The sequence below is a fragment of the Daucus carota genome, chromosome 4, assembly GCF_001625215.2.
Source record: "Daucus carota subsp. sativus chromosome 4, DH1 v3.0, whole genome shotgun sequence".
Classification (NCBI taxonomy): domain Eukaryota; kingdom Viridiplantae; phylum Streptophyta; class Magnoliopsida; order Apiales; family Apiaceae; genus Daucus; species Daucus carota.
In genome coordinates, this window is record NC_030384.2 from 36,850,458 (window position 1) to 36,867,080 (window position 16,623).

Consider the following 16,623-nt stretch of genomic DNA (forward strand, 5'->3'; position numbering starts at 1 on the left):
ATTTCTCACACAACAACGAATTTGAAGAAAATACAAGCTAAGAACAACAACTGACTGGTCACGGACATTATATCCCAACAAACAAGATCACATAAATTCTTGTTTTTATTATATAAAGAAGTAGAAAAGCGAGAATAATATGGTTGACATGATACTCGATGATTATTAATTATGTTGAGGGAGTGGGTGATGGTGAAGAGAAAAGATTCTAAATCGACAACGTTCAAGTTTAAAAGTTAAAAATTTGTTCTTATTAAAATAAGTTGCTTCAATTTTTACACCAACAAATATAGATAGATGATAATATTAGGTTAACATTTCACCGGTTAATTATCTAACTGGTCACTCAATGCATCAAACTGGGTACAGAACTGAAAATAATATTAAAATAGTCCCATGATCATAAATATCAAACAAATATATCAAAATATGAATACAATCAGTAAAAATATTATTTATAGAATTTTGCACATTATTATTCTTGAATGGTACCATAACAAAATAAAAGGTTATGACTTATAATATTTATGAAAACATATTTAGATTTATCAAGTTTATTTATTATTTATTTTTAATAAAATAAAAAATAACTATACTACATTAAAATAAAAAATAAAAAAAATACTAGAAGTCACAACATTTTAGTTGGTTGTGGTAACAATAAAAAATATGTGTAAAATTTTATAAAAATATTTTTGCTAATTGAACTCATATTTCAAGGTATTTATTCGATGTTTATGATTATTTCAGTAATCATGTCGATACCGTTTTTAAGACAGTGACCAACTTGATATATTAAATTCACTTGAATGACCAACTAAATAATTAATCATTGGAAAAATATAGAGGTATCCAAGACATTGGAAAAATTATTTCATATTATCACGAAATTAATCTAAAAATATTCATTTGTCAAAAATATTAATCTATGAATACTTATGAAATTTAATTGACAAATATTTTTCTTACGCAGTTTAAATATTTTCTAAGTAACATATATAAATGTAATGAATTATTCTATCACGTATATATAATTTTTCTTTTTCCGCCGCATCCCCGTGAAGACATAATATACTAAAGAAAGTAGAGTAAATGGGGGCAAAAAACCCATAAACCAAAAGGTTACAGGAAGAAAGTACAAATTATACATATACTATAATTGGGATTTTTCTGAAGCACTCAAATGCTTGAGAACCCATTTCAAGAACTCATCTCCCTGCTCTTTAATGGCGACCCTCTTCCACTTTCCTGCATTTGTATCCTTTCATCCTCACAAAAACTTATCCTTCAGTCCACCTTTCAAGATTTACAGTTACCCAACTTCCCAAATTTCCACAATCAGTGCTTCTTTAAGCAAAAAGCCCAGGTCTGCATTTTAATATTCTCAGGGCTATACAATTTGTGTGTGGAAATTGACAATTTGATTTTTGTTTGGCAATGTAGGGTGAGGAAGAAGGTGAGAAGTGACGAAGATCTGTGCAGTGATATTAGAGAATTTATGTCAGAGTTTAGGTTTCCGCAGGATCATTTGCCATCATTCAAGGAGCTTTCAGAGCATGGAAGGTTTTGTTTCGTAGTCTATAGCTGTTATATGATTGTGTTAATTCCTTTTACATTCTAGAGCTACTTAAATTGCTAGTTACACATAGTTCTCCGAATTTCGGTTAAGCGCCTATGTCTGGCTGTTATTTCCACAGTTAAATAACCATACCTGTAGTGCCGAGTGTGTACAGTATATAAGTAAGAGGGAGACAGTCATGATGCTCAAAGCCCCCATTATACGGTTAAATTTGTGGGTGGCAATGAGTCCACCGATTTGCTGTAGTTGAGCATCAGGAAATGACGTAATAGCTTCAACTGCAACGATATGTTTTTTCTATGTTCGAGTCCAATATAAGAATTACAAGCACATTAATCCCAGATGATTGATAAACGAATAATTTAGTAGAGATACATTTAACTGTAGTTTAAGGTCTTTATATAGCTGAGCTATTGAGTGCTTGTAAGCACTAAGCAGTTATGCGCCTTCACTGTAGCCGTGTGTCTAGATATATGTGAGATACAAGCAGCTAGAGGCTGTTGACACTTGAGAGAAAGGGAGGAGAAACCTGTCATCTTCTGCTCAAATAAAATTTTCAAGCTCCCATTGTCCCATTTTTTACTATGCCTTCCTCAAATATTGCTACATGTTTCTAATAAATAGGATAGCTCCCAAAGGTTCTCACGGTCCTCAAGTATTGATGTGCTGACGCCAGGGTAATCTTAACACCACCTTCAATTAGAACTACCGTCAAGGACAAATAGAGTTGATCTTTTTCATTAAAATTGAGTGCGTAAATGTTGTTAAAAAGCAGAACTACAGTCGTAGTCGGACATTTTTTTTTACCATAAGAAAAACGAGACCAAGGCTTACTATTATTTCTTATGAACTACATATTCTACAGGCAAGACCTGGCATATATTGTGAGACGGAGAGGATATAAATTTATTAAAGAACTTCTTGCAACGTCTGTAAACATGAAAACTGTAGAGAATGATTTGGCTGGAAAAGTTGATATTGGTGCAGCAGTAAACACGAACCAGCAGGTCATCATTATTTTCAGAATTTGTATTGTCAATTAAATTTTAGCAATAAAGAATATTAACGTAGCATTCTTAAACTTGTACAAGATCAGGATGAAGTGGACGATTCCGTTGAAGCTGTGAACTTGTCAAGTAAATTTCCAATTACAGAAGATGGTTCTGATGGCATAACCTATGGTAGCGAGTTCCACATGGATAGAAAAGGTTTCACTTCAGTAGAATCATCTAATGAATCATCGTTGCAGGAACAAGTAGCAAATTTTATCCAGAATGGAGAACTAAGCATGATTGAAGGTAAATCACAAAGTTATAATTAATTTAATTTTGGTCATGTAAGTGAGCACCCTGATGCTTATTTACGAACAACTTCTGGAGTGGGGGCAATTTGGTCACAATCACTGTCTGAGTTATGCTTTTTGCAACATGTCTGGCACTTTGTGATCTTGTGGTTTCGGTATAACATGGCATTTATGTGCTCCAAAATGATTATAAAGGGTGTTTATAACAGTTGGGTGGTTGCATAGGTTTTCTGTCAGAATATTCTTAAGGATATGGTGTAAGTTAATTTTAACCGGATTAGCTGTGGTGCTTAATCAGAGACGGCAGCTTCTAGCAGTAGTGGGATTACGGTATTTATGGTCTGTAGATATCATACATGCTAACGGTAGTATTGTTGTAAAGTTAAAAAGAACTCGTAAAAAAGCAAAATGGAATTAAGGAGCACATACACTCATGTTCTTCATTGTGTTATGTGTGTGTGTGTGTGTGTGTGTATTTGATCAACGTATTAGCTTCATAAAGTCATAAACAATTAAGCTGAACAGCTGGTTTGATTTGTTTAGATAGTGATTTAAGTGTTGCTGAAGGCCAGACAGTTTTTGAATCTGAGGATACTACAGAAGAATTGAGTTCTAATCAAACTGATGCTGCTAAGACATTGGATACAGACAATGAGTCATTGTCCCAGCAGGTTGAGACTTCATCCTCCGAATCTAGTAGAAGGTTTGCATTTCTTGTAGCCAAAGCTGCTATTAGGATAAACATATGACTTGTTTATGATTCATTTATTTTGCCTAATTCTGTTTCTCGTTTCTGGCACTGGTCATACTTGCATGATGATGAATTAATTTTGATAGTCTACCAGTTCCGACTCCAATTTGGCATAACTCTTTGATCCATCAACACATAACTGCTTTCAAATTGGTAGCAAGCGGCAATTCTATATATATGTATGATCATGTTTGGCGTCATTGATGCTTGAACATAGGTTGGGATGTTACTAATCCGGAACTATGGCTGCACCAATCACAGAATAGATTTTATATATTGCTTTGAGGTGCAAATGACCTACTCCTTTAATATATCACAAAAATGGGGAAATGAGTTTAACTTCTGCTTGCAGCGCTATAAGCTTTAAGTTGTAATCTGTCAACGTGGCAAATACAGCACCCGATATATGTTTATGTCAGCTGATCCTTTTAAATCTACCCTTGTTTAGCCATGTGTATCATTTTTAATTACTATTCATAATATAGCAACATATTTGCTCTTGTAGGAAGGATTTTTTTCCTACTGATGATGGTCTATCAAGTGCTGATCACAGTGACAATTCGGACATTGAGGTTATTAGTTTATAATGTTTTCTACATACACTATATATTCAGTCATTAATATGTCTTCCATATAAAGATTCCTCATGTTATGTACCTTCATAAAACAGACCAGAAAAAAGGAGAATGAAGTTGAGATTAGCCGTCTCAAGTTCATACTGGTACTGTTCATTTTAATGAATAGCTGGTTTTCACATTTGGCTTTCACAGGAAGATTAAGAGCTGTATCTTAAATTAGAGCTCACAGCTAATAATGGTCTTATCTTTCATGTTATTAGCATCAGAAGGAGTTAGAGTTGTCTGAGTTAAAGCAACATATTGAGAAGGAAAAGGTATTTTCATTTACTTGTCAGAATGTTTTAAAGAATCTCATCAGGCAACCATAGACACAAATCATGCACAATTCTTGCTGTCTTCCTTTTGTTATGTACATATTTGATATATATAGAAGCCGTGTATAAGCCTCCTACTAGTTGACAAAACAATTTGAGGAGAGGAGGAAATAGTAATCTGTGGGTGAACTGAAGTATAGTTTTAAGTGTTTAACTTATATTGCTGTGGAAGAAGGCGCTACATTATAATGGTATATTAAGGTTGCAACTCATGGGCGCTGTCATAGTTCTCTTGTTAGGGTTCGGCAATGATTATATCTTTGCATGGCATCTAGAACAAACACATGATCATTTTTGCATAGTTTTGGAAATATGGAAATATGCGCTGTCATGTGTTAACTGTGTTTGAATAATAAACTGAAAAAAGATATAACAATAGATATAACACTCGCTCAGTAAATATACATGTCAAGGAAAAATAGGGTATATATCATAGTCGAGGGAATAATAGTTTTCTGATCTTTCAGATATATTTGCTTTTATTTGTCATATTAAATTTTAACTAGTCCAAATTGGTATATATGTAATATTGCAGTCGTAGTCCAAGTTTCCTGAGTCAGTTCATTAGATTTCTGGTGTTTTTTTATAATTTAGAACATTACTTATTCAAATTCTTCTTCGTATCGTCAAGCTTGCACTGTCTTTATTGCAAAACCGAGCAGAAACAGAGATAAGCACAGCACAAAAGCTTGTTTCAGACAAAGATGCAGAGCTACAGGCAGCGGAACAAGCCCTTTCTGGACTACAGGAGGTCATTTCTCTGTTATAATGCTATTTGACTTGTTGAATTTCATGTTCCCTTCTATTACTTTCTGAACTGAGCATAAGTAAGCGCTTTGAAAATGTCTCATGTTCTTCATATAATCAACTGGTAATTCTCAGTTAGGGTGTTGCTTAAAGGATTTCAGAAGGCATAAAATTGTAAGCGTTCATTGTAGGACACTAGGACTTGAGAAATCTACTTGTGCATACTTGCTTCCGTAGGCCATTTCTAGCAGTATATCTTACAGTATTTTCTAATTTGGATAGTTTTAGTCATTGAAGTCAGTATTTATGACAAATTATTAAGACGTGATTAGCTGCAACTTTGGGGATGTTTATTATTTATTTATTTATTGTTATTCTTTTTTGTGATAACAACAGTTGAATCTTACATAAGGTCATGTTTGGCTCTTGGTCAAGTTTCTACTTGCTATGCGCAAGTTAATAGGTTTAAACCCCGGGAATAACTCATTATCAGATATAAGGGCAAACATGCAAGGACAAGACCTTCCCCAGACCCATGCACAGAACCTTCCCCGGAAACCCCCTTGATGAAGCTCAACTGCTTTCACTGTTATTGTCTTCTTTGAAAACTTTGCTGACCAGGTCACTATAGGGTGTTAATTTGCTGCATTAAAAGGCTAAATGACAATGTAATTATTATCTCAATGTATACTTTAGCTGTAGGAGCACGCTATGTGATTTTGAAGATATCTGATACAACATAATTATCAGTTTCTAGTTGAAGACCATGCCCTCCTCTGAAATCCCACTACTTCAAAAGTCATAGGCTCATAGCTAATGCATGTAATTTGACATTGATATATTTAACAGTACATATTACAAGTAATATTTCCTTTCATAATTACTAGCTAAGTAGTTCTTCACCTGTAACAAAGGTTTACATGTATTAGGTTCAAATTCAGTACGAAGGTCCTGGTGAGTCGGTGGAGGTTGCAGGTAGCTTCAATGGATGGCATCAAAGGATTAAAATGGACCCACAACCATCATCAACTCCAAATATTGTGGATGTGATGAGAAGAAGGTTTTCTCTACGTTCTTTTACTTCCTCTTATTCAATTTTTTAATTGTTAAAACAATACTCTTTTTACATCCTTTTCTCTTATTTACTACTCCCTCCGTCCCTTTGAGAAGTATACATATGGATTGGGCACGGAGACTAAGAAAAGTGTATAAAGTAAGTATATAGTAATGAGAAGAGAAAGAAAAATGGGTAAATTAGTGGATCCCATCAATATATAATTGATAGATTTGAAAAAGTAGTTGAAAGTAGTGGTTGGGTGGGTTTTTTATATTATAAAAGTTTACTATTTTGGGAAAGTTTTGAAATGTATAGAATTGGGTGGGACATCCAAAAGAGGAAAGTGTATAGAATTAAATGGGACGGAGGGAGTAGATATATAATATTCAGGATGTTTTATTGGTTCTTAAGCAAATTCTAAATTTAAAATTATCATTAAAGAACTTTAAAATACTTGTGTTTAGAGTAATCCCTTATGTAACCTGTATACCATTATAATGGAGCACGGTTGAATGAATTTTGTAATGAATATGTAGGTAATAGATCATAAAAAGATAGGCTACCAGTAAATTATTGCAGAAAATTCACTTCATAGTTTCTTGACAGCTAAAGAGAGGGAAAGAATAATTGGAAATTTATACAAGACTACTCTTCAATCTCAATTATAATAATCTATACAAACCTGGTTATATTACTGTAAATCCTTACAAAAATCCTATTTTTACTCAAGATGGGTAAAATACTTAGGTACTGATATATACCCAATGTAAACAATAATAATATTGAAATCATTATAATGATGTATCCTAAATCCCTCATACAGCCTAAAATTAATTCATATTATAGTATCCATGATAGATATTATAATTATATTTCTAAACATGTTTGTTTACTGTGTCTGGTGTTTGTAATCGTAAGTTTGGGGATGGAGAAAACTCAATTGGCCTATATATTGAGTATTAGACTCTATGGAATTCTTGTAGGTATTTCATCTGACTTGCATATATAGCAGAAGTTTCTAATATTACAGTGACCATGGTATGTCCATTGGCGGCGTATTTGTGCTCCTTGCTTAAGTTACTAAGTTGACCCTGGTCAGATGCAAGGAAAATTTCTAGTTGTGTTAACCTCATTGAGGATAAGAACCCACCCGCCCCAAAAAAGACACCAATAGAAAATGAGGGAAAGAGAGCCGATGCACAAGGAAAAGAGGTATCCCCCATCCACAGGAAGAAATTTTCGAAATGTTATACGTTCTGATCAGACATGATAGTGAATTCGCATATAATACCAGAAGAGTGTAAGTGAATGATCAATGACAGACTTGTAATCTATAATGAACGTCTCTCACACAACGAAAAGGTTAGATATGACTTTTGAGGAAAACCATATATTGTTTTTTTATAATTTATAATATAATTTGAGTGATTAGTTTGTTCCTTGTTATAATTGATAAAAAGAAAAAAAAATACCAGAAAACATGCTGAAAAATGTAGCTTCTGCTCTTGCCTTGAAATTCTGTTCCATCAAATTAGACTAGATACTTGGATGCTAGTAACTTTCTTTACGTTCTTGGCTAAGTGGTTTATATTAGCATTTAGCACCTAGCCTGGTTCTGTACATGTATTTATTAGATATCTTTTTTAAACCTCACTGTTAACGTATTTTTTCTATAACATTCCAGTCAGCCAAATCAGAATCTCATGAAACTTGCAACTAATCATCTGAATTTTCAGAAGTATCACTACATGTTCTATAAGTACATCTCTGGTATAATTTAGTTCTATACAGAGATGATATTTAAGAAAACTTACAATGGACATCACATTGTTTTTCAGGAGTTTCACACTTTGGAGAACAGTATTGTGGCTTTATCCAGGAACTTATGAGGTGAGGCAGTAATGAGTTGCTTATTAATAAGTTTTATCAGTTTGATATTGGTAAAGTAATCAGGTGGTTTAGCAATGTATCCTTTTGCTCCTAGTAAAGAATAAGAAGTGAATTGGCATCATCTTTTAAGCACATAAAATCTGCATCGTGCTTCTTCACTTCATTACTGTTGGAACTTAAAATTATTGAGCTGTTAAATTATGCATCTTCCTTTTGCCTTATGGCCAAATTTTTTAGTATGGTGCGCTCTGCTCCTTCAGATAACATATATAGAGATGTTGGGTAGTTTCTGATTTCTGCCTACAGAGGACTTCAGAGGAAAAGGAAATGTACTATATATCTTCACCCAAACCTAAAAAATATGATATTGTAGAGATACTAAAGTGGAGTCCTTGTAAATTGAAAGTGAGATTATATCATATAATAAGAGGATCCCATGTCATGTTTCTTGTATTACATTGCAAAAGCCGGGGCTCTTAATGTAAATGGCCTCTTCATTCCTAGGAATGAAGGTAAGGTCTGTGTACGTCTCACCCTCCTTGACCCTACTCTATGTTGTGCTTGTTTGGGGTGTGAATGAAATTGGAAGGAATCGTATGAAATTTGAGCTGTATTATGGGGCTCTTAATGAAATTTGAACTGTCATGTTTCTTGTATTACATTGCAAAAGCCGGGGCTCTTAATGTAAATGGCCTCTTCATTCCTAGGAATGAAGGTAAGGTCTGTGTACGTCTCACCCTCCCTGACCTACTCTATGTTGTGCTTGTTTGGGGTGTGAATGAAATTGGAAGGAATCGTATGAAATTTGAACTGTATTATGGGCAAATGTTCAAATTTCCATTCCTTCCAACTTAGACTATAGTTCAAGCCCCCAAATTTGAGGATGAATGTTCCATTCTCCCCCATACCTATTTTCTTGTCAAATACCATAATAGAAATTTTGCCCTCCTTCATTTTATTTTCAAATCTTCCCTCTTACCTTCACTGTTACCCTTTATCTTCACTCATTCCATTCCATTTTCCCAGCCAAGCACGACCGGGACAAAGGTTTGGTTGTTCGGACTCTTCATGAAAGTACTACCAAAGGTCTAGGCTCAGTTATATACTGTTACAAAAGGTAACTAGGGCTTGGTTCTTCACAATTACAGAAACCAACATAATTTATTTTATTAGTAATATCAAAATCAAGGGTTCGGTTTCCAACAGCACATTCTGTCAATTACATTCTGTCATTCTTGCTAGAAGATTTTCATTTGCCTTCGCTCAGTATGTAAAATTTGGTCGAAGCTGTGAAGGAAAAGGAATTCTTTTTTAACGAGATATTTGACATTACAACAAGTCCATTATGGGGTATTTTTGTGCGTATGCGGGGTTTGAATGACACATTATATTTACAGGTTCTGTAAGATTATGATATACTTGTAATGGACACCTTAGGAACATTATTTTCCATTTTATCAATGGAAGTTGTGATTTATAGAAGTTGAAGTTGTGAAGTGCTGTGTATTTTCCTATTTCTGACACATGTTGAGTGCAGATCAAATTTATTGTTGATGGGCACTGGAAGACTGATCCTGAGAGGGAGTCTGTTACCAGAGGAACAATACACAACAACATTCTCCGGGTCAATTAGAAATACAGCTCTAGCTAGCACTATTAGCGCATTAGGACCCGCATACCAGGTAATATATTTGCCACTATTGTTTACTAATGGATACGTGAGAAGCCATAAAGTAACACTATTTAATGATTAATGCATCTGGTCTAGACAAAATTAGGTAGCAGAAGTTCTGAGCATAAACATTTTTTAGACATACAACAACAAAAAAGTATTTTCACATGAATTGTTGTAGATATTTACTTGGATTTTTGGTGTATATACTATTTGCCTAAATTTTGCTTGGATCACATTTCTTGCTGTGTGACAATGATAATGCAAATTAGCATTTGTTGGAATTACCAAATTTTGCATTCAAAGCTCTACTGGATCTTGCCACCGGAAAATCTACAGTCGCATTCATAGCAACAGCAATCCGTGAATATATAATACTTGATCTGATCTTGAGCTGTCAATGTATAGTGTTAATAAAGCTAGAGTATTGATTGAGGAACTTCTGTGTCGAATTAACTTTGGAAATGCAGAACTTCTGTGTTGCTCTAATTACATAATCTTGTTGCAGCTCTTCACTCAAGATGGAGGCTGGCAGTAGATTACCAGTTAATAGCTAGTCGTCAGGCAAGGAAAATAAAGAAGCAGGATCAGGAATCAGGCAGTTGTTGAATTCACAATGCCATCTTGAATAGTTAATACTTAGGTCTAGGTTAGTTTTGTCCTTTCAAGTATTCTACCATGTTGTTCAGTGTATATTTAGTTATTTTCCTATCATTATCTGAGCTTAAGCAAGGATCATCTGTAACAAAGCAATGCTTCTGTTTAAACACAAAACCAAAATTGCAACCTCTAGAATGCAGTGTTGTAACAATTGTCCGTAAAAATGCTTCAAATTCAAGTCTAGCTGCAGCTCTGTTTATATATTTGTGTGATGAGCATTTTCAAATGAGAATTAGCTGCACACAAACATAATATTTGGTTCTCATTTTCAGAGAAATTGGGTCCTAACACAAACTACTTGGAGTCTTGGATCACTTGTTTGAACAATCTTAGCCCAGATCTTTAATTTCCGATTAATCTTTAATTTCTTTAATTTTCTTTTATTGATTTGTTAATTACATTTTGATTTGACTAAAAATCCCGATTTATTTATCAATAAATCTTGAATTGATAGATCAACTGATTAATTCCAGATTTCCGGCCTTTTGACGGGACAGAAATCTAGAAAAAGGCATCACTGCAGAGTACAGAGGGGACCATCAAATCATGTAAACAGGACATAAAATAAGAAAAAGACGAAACCAAGTAGAAGGTTGTGGACTTTGTAGAATTATAGGTAAGAAGTGAGCGTGTTGAAGCCACGAGAATTACTCACCATATTCATGTATCGTGTCCTCTTTTACCACCCTTCCAACTTGCTTCTGTTCTCTCACTCTATCCTTAAAAAAGGCCCATAATCTAAACACAACACACTCTCTGTTACCAGAATGGCTATGGTGAACATCTCCTCTTCTTCTCGTGCATTTCTTAAGCCACTGAACCAGTTAACTAACCTGCCCATCTCACTTCACCATTACAAATCATCATCATTTGTTAAAGCAAAGGCAACAATGGTCAAGCCCTTTTCTTGTGAGCTCAAGAACCACGCTTCTGGTCAACCAACGGTTGCTAATCAAGATAAGAAGCTGAGTTGTTGTCAAACAGAGCTGACTAAACAAGAGAACCCAAATGTTGAATTGAGCAACTCTGCTGAAACTCGGCTGTACTCGATTAACCCTTTGCCTTTGCTCTTTCTCGCTGCTCTGCCTGGAGGTATTTTTTGTATACTTGCTCAACTACATTGTTTGTTTTTGTACTTTTTTATTCATGCCTGACATTTGTTTATGTTTCATCAAAGTATTCAAGTGGTGGCCTATGTTGTTACTGTTATTCTTTGAATTATTGCTTCGAATCTGTTGCTTCGAGGGTCTAAATATGTTCTTGATTGTTCTATTATATACACCTTTATGCTCAATACTTGGAGTTGGGATGATTTCATTGGCTCAGAAATTTAACAAAAATTTACTTTTATGTTTGGGTATTGGGGATACTACTACTTGTACGAGCTTATGATTTTTTTAGAACTCACATTTTGTAATGATTCTATTATTCCGCTTTATATCACAAATCCTTGCTTGGTTTTGGAGCATTTTGCAACTAGTATCTGTATTAGCTGAAAAGGCGTATCATAAGCATACTGCAATTTGTTCTATCTTCTTCATTTATGCACAGCTTTTATTAGAACTAACAATGTCACTGAGTATGTGTGTTGTACATTTCAGCTGGAACTATAAGGTCTCTCTTTGGGCCTTTTGTTGAACTTGTGCAATCTTTGAATCTTCCGGGATGGCTTGTGCACTGGGGCCACCCTGGAAACATGGTATCATGCTTTTGATCCCCCTCCCCACCTTTTCTTTACTCTTGATCATCAATTTGAAATATAAATTATGTAACTACATTGTTTTAGGCTGTTGTGCTTTTTGCTATGGGTGGTTATGGAACATATTTGGGCTTTCGCATCCGTTTTTCAGATGACATGGTAAGAAACTTTGTTCATTATTTCTGTTATCAAAGTTCAAAATCATTTCAATTTTATCATTTAACTAACCATATATTAATTCTCATCTCTTTGATAAATTCAGGATGAGAAGGCAATGGCTAAAGATTTGCATCCAAAGCTTCTTGCAGGAATGTTTTTTTTCTTCGCTTTAGGTGCCACCGGTGGTGTGACAGCACTCTTGACTTCAGATAAACCTATCTTTGAAAGGTATATATCCAATGGACTACTTACAAAAAAATTTAAATTGTTATATCTCAAGGAAAAGACTGTTAATAGTACTATCAACAAAATATACAATTGTAGTTTGTAATACTTGAACTATAACGAATACAGTAAAAATTAAATTTAAATATTAAATGCTTCTTTTTGACCTTAAGAAATTGCATTGTGGCTCTTTCTTGAAAATGAATTGATTATCATATTCCTTTGACCATGGCAAATATTTTTTCTGTTTGAAAAAAATTGCTTTTTTAGAGTGCGAAGGGCCAAGGCCATATTGATGAGGAATGATGGATTCAAATTAGAGCTTCTGTATATTTATATTATGTATTGTTCATCCAGATAATATACATAATAATTAGGTCCAATTCTTTAGTTTATTCAGAAGAATTCCTACTGTTTATTTACGAAGAGTCCAATTGTTAATGAGTTTTGTACTTGTTTTTCATTAGACTTGATTACTGGACTAATATTGAATTGAGTCCCCTTTTAAGTTGTGATCCGTGGCTTTTCTTCCTTTTGCGGTGGGAAATTATGGGATGGTGATTCTTCAGCACTTGAATCACCCAAGTTTTTCATTTTTCTTGTTTTATATCATATGTTCCATTTCTTGAAAACTTGGCCTGCGTCACATATTTGATGGAAGAGTAGTGGCCTTTTTCTCAATTTGATTCAATATTAGTGGTCTTAGTTTGATGTTGTTCAGCCTCTGATGGATTTTGTTTTTTGGTTGCAGCCCTCATGCTGTCACAGGGCTCATAGGCCTTTCTCTTTTAACCATTCAGACCATTTTACCATCTTTATTTGAGGTTAGGAAAGCTTCTGATCCTTAATATCTCTGATTACAGTTTCATACCAAATAACTTCGTTCTTTTGCGCAGATAATTTTGCTGTTCTAATCGCATTAGAGTTTTTTTATACAGGGAAACCCCAGCTTAAGGAATGTTCATGGTATATTAGGAAGCAGCATTATGACCCTGTTTGTTGTACACGCTGCCCTGGGACTCCAACTAGGCCTCAGTTTCTAGTTCAATTCCGAGATTTTTTTTAAGAGAAAGTTTAGCAAAATTAATAAAGATAATTAGCTTTGCAAGTGTGCTGAAATATACTCCGAGAGTCCGAGGTTTTTATCATCTGTAGCAGACTGGCAGGAGCGATTCACAGTATCTGTATGGCTGTATGTACAAATTGTATCTTCACACTTGCATTTGCATGAGTTTTTAAATCAAATTTGGCACAACTCTCTAATATATGATTGAATGCCAGCGATTTCTGCCATCAGTCTGCTAATAGATACTGCGGCGGATGAATTAGGCTGTGCTTAGATTTTTCAGGCTGATATTATGCATATCAGTGACATTATTACAATGCCGGAACTGCAGCACAAGTGGAATCCCCAGTGTCGATTTCTTAGACATGAGTAATTTTTACTGGAAATAAATTATCCGAATATTAAAGGTTCCGGGGAAGATTCAAAAAAGAAGTCCGTAGAGATGTTTAGAAACGATAATCAATTATCTAAAAATTATAATATAAAATTAGAGGAAGGAGGGAAAGAGAAGAAAAAATAGATAGAAGCTAAAAATGCGTGGTTTTAGCAACCAACTAGATTGAGTAGCAGAGCGAGTCACACGGATCGTCCAGTGATTTCTTTTCTGCATGTTTATCATTATAAATACATGCACGCCATATCTTCCCCTTTCTTTCTTACCCTTCCTCTCTTTTATACATCTCCCATTTTATTAAGGTACGTACTTCTCCAACATTTCTTATTGCATCCATTTACATTACTTTACGATTTAATTTTCCCTTGGTTATAGATATTTTATAACCCTAGTTTAAAGATTGTTTGATCCCTCTTGTAATTTTCATGCATTTTAAATTATTCTATTTAAGTAATTATGATGTTATATACTTCATTGCTGAGGAAACATTGTTTACAATTTGCTTTCTTATCATCTTTATGTTGATTTCTGGTAGCTAAATGTTTATTGGTACTCTGATTATGACTTGTGAGAATGAGCATATTGAGTTTGTTTATAAAACTTGAAGAGAACAATAAGATACATATTTGTTAACATTGAATAATTGATAGATTCAGCTGAGACATGGAAACCTTTCTATTCACCTCGGAGTCAGTGAACGAAGGGCATCCCGACAAGATTTGTGATCAAGTGTCGGATGCCATCCTTGATGCTTGCCTGCAACAAGATCCCGAGAGCAAAGTTGCCTGTGAAACATGTACAAAGACTGACATGGTCATGGTTTTTGGGGAAATCACAACAAAGGCGAAAGTAGATTATGAGAAGATAGTTCGCGATACTTGTCGAGGCATTGGGTTCACATCAGCTGATGTTGGCCTGGATGCTGATAAGTGCAAGGTCCTTGTCAACATTGAGCAACAGAGCCCTGACATTGCCCAGGGTGTTCATGGGCATCTGACAAGAAAACCCGAAGAAATTGGAGCTGGAGACCAAGGGCACATGTTTGGCTATGCCACGGATGAAACGCCTGAGCTCATGCCTTTGACTCATGTTCTTGCAACCAAGCTGGGAGCCAAGCTCACAGAAGTCAGAAAGAACAAAACTTGCAAATGGCTCCGTCCGGATGGCAAGACTCAAGTGACTGTCGAATATAAGAATGAAAATGGCGCTATGGTTCCCCTTAGAGTCCACACTGTTCTCATCTCAACTCAGCACGACGAGACTGTGACAAATGAGCAGATTTCTGCAGACCTGAAAGAGCATGTGATCAAACCTGTTATCCCTGCTCAGTATCTCGATGACAAAACAATTTTCCACCTTAATCCATCAGGTCGATTTGTCATTGGTGGTCCTCACGGTGATGCTGGACTTACTGGTCGCAAGATTATAATTGACACGTATGGTGGCTGGGGGGCTCATGGTGGAGGGGCTTTCTCAGGGAAGGACCCGACTAAAGTGGACAGGAGCGGTGCATACATTGTCAGGCAGGCAGCCAAGAGTGTGGTAGCTTCAGGTCTTGCACGCCGCTGTATTGTGCAGGTTTCTTATGCAATTGGTGTTGCTGAACCACTCTCGGTGTATGTGGACACTTACACGACAGGGAAGATTTCAGACACTGAAATTTTGGGTTTAATTAAGGAAGCCTTTGACTTCAGGCCTGGAGTGATTGCTGTCAATCTTGACCTCACGAGAGGAGGGAACTTCAGGTACCAGAAAACGGCTGCTTATGGGCATTTTGGACGCGATGACCCAGATTTCACTTGGGAGACTGTAAAAATGCTTAAGCCCAAAGCTTAAGATCAGAAGAACAGGTTAGCGAGGCAATATTTCAAAAATTGATTCCAGTAGCTGTCCTGAGAGAAGATATTAGACAACTTGGTGATCTCGGATTGGGAAATGGAAATACATACATGTCTATGCTCCTCCTTGTGGAGCCAAGTACTTGCATTGTTACTCCTTCACCCTGAAGTCATAGTGTTTAGTACCTTTTTCATCTTTCTATTGCATACAGAACTGTGTTACAATCAACTGCTGTTCTATATTTCTATTGCTGAGGCCTTTAGGAATTTGTAGTCAATGATCTGTATCAGTTTTGATATTATGAAACATTTGCAAGTATCACGGGGGGTTGAGTTTTTAGTTTATTTAAATTTGAATGAATTTCATTAGATTTAGCTTCTGATAATGTCCCTTGTTTAGATTGTCCTCCCAGAGTCGCAGTTTTATCTATTCTTTACTACTTGGGATGGATATAGGGGCATTTATTCATCTGCATTGTGCCCAACAAAACCAATGCTGTTACCTACTGTAAGTTTAGATCGTCAAGAAAGTTGTGAGGGTCATGGCATGGCTTGTTGATTTGTATCAGTATCTACACTCTAGCTGTTTCTAGATAATACGAGTATTAATCATCACTCGGGCACGTTATAT

General features: G+C 35.3%; 3 protein-coding genes across 5 annotated transcripts; all 3 read left to right on the forward strand.

The window, feature by feature from the left end:
- The first annotated feature begins 1,115 nt into the window (after nucleotides 1-1,115).
- On the forward strand, nucleotides 1,116-11,223 carry LOC108218967 (protein PTST homolog 3, chloroplastic). Of its 3 annotated transcripts, XR_010291184.1 has the most exons (14): nucleotides 1,116-1,366; nucleotides 1,444-1,563; nucleotides 2,445-2,586; nucleotides 2,676-2,877; nucleotides 3,426-3,585; nucleotides 4,139-4,205; nucleotides 4,304-4,354; nucleotides 4,472-4,525; nucleotides 5,217-5,336; nucleotides 6,262-6,392; nucleotides 8,228-8,279; nucleotides 9,817-9,961; nucleotides 10,460-10,600; nucleotides 11,085-11,223. XR_010291184.1 is itself a non-coding variant. In XM_017392165.2 (13 exons), exons 1-12 carry the CDS (start codon nucleotides 1,227-1,229, stop codon nucleotides 9,910-9,912), a joined length of 1,335 nt encoding a protein of 444 aa, XP_017247654.1. In that variant the 5' UTR covers nucleotides 1,116-1,226; the 3' UTR covers nucleotides 9,913-9,961; nucleotides 10,460-10,812. The 3 variants fall into 3 exon arrangements, 2 of the variants coding, with proteins under 2 accessions (XP_017247654.1, XP_017247655.1); XM_017392165.2 differs by lacking the exon at nucleotides 11,085-11,223 and having other exon boundaries at nucleotides 10,460-10,812; XM_017392166.2 differs by lacking the exons at nucleotides 4,304-4,354; nucleotides 11,085-11,223 and having other exon boundaries at nucleotides 10,460-10,812.
- Nucleotides 11,224-11,370: 147 nt separating this feature from the next.
- Nucleotides 11,371-13,957, forward strand: LOC108218969 (uncharacterized). Its single transcript, XM_017392169.2, has 6 exons — nucleotides 11,371-11,703; nucleotides 12,213-12,310; nucleotides 12,398-12,469; nucleotides 12,573-12,697; nucleotides 13,446-13,518; nucleotides 13,633-13,957. Exons 1-6 carry the CDS (start codon nucleotides 11,379-11,381, stop codon nucleotides 13,735-13,737), a joined length of 798 nt encoding a protein of 265 aa, XP_017247658.1. The 5' UTR covers nucleotides 11,371-11,378; the 3' UTR covers nucleotides 13,738-13,957.
- A 143-nt stretch (nucleotides 13,958-14,100) lies between these two features.
- On the forward strand, nucleotides 14,101-16,546 carry LOC108218968 (S-adenosylmethionine synthase 4). The gene has a single exon (XM_064091639.1). The coding sequence runs from the start codon at nucleotides 14,818-14,820 to the stop codon at nucleotides 15,988-15,990; it is 1,173 nt and encodes a 390-aa protein (XP_063947709.1). The 5' UTR covers nucleotides 14,101-14,817; the 3' UTR covers nucleotides 15,991-16,546.
- The last annotated feature ends 77 nt before the right edge of the window (nucleotides 16,547-16,623 follow it).

Coding starts and splice junctions, on each gene's coding strand:
- LOC108218967 (XM_017392165.2), top strand. CDS start 1,227: ATGGCGACCCTCTTCCACTTTCCTGCATTTGTATCCTTTCATCCTCAC. Junction 4,206..4,303: donor GTGACAATTCGGACATTGAG/GTTATTAGTTTA, acceptor TTCATAAAACAG/ACCAGAAAAAAGGAGAATGA. Junction 6,393..8,227: donor GTGGATGTGATGAGAAGAAG/GTTTTCTCTACG, acceptor ATTGTTTTTCAG/GAGTTTCACACTTTGGAGAA.
- LOC108218969 (XM_017392169.2), top strand. CDS start 11,379: ATGGCTATGGTGAACATCTCCTCTTCTTCTCGTGCATTTCTTAAGCCA. Junction 12,311..12,397: donor GGGGCCACCCTGGAAACATG/GTATCATGCTTT, acceptor ACATTGTTTTAG/GCTGTTGTGCTTTTTGCTAT. Junction 13,519..13,632: donor TTTTACCATCTTTATTTGAG/GTTAGGAAAGCT, acceptor TTTTTTATACAG/GGAAACCCCAGCTTAAGGAA.
- LOC108218968 (XM_064091639.1), top strand. CDS start 14,818: ATGGAAACCTTTCTATTCACCTCGGAGTCAGTGAACGAAGGGCATCCC.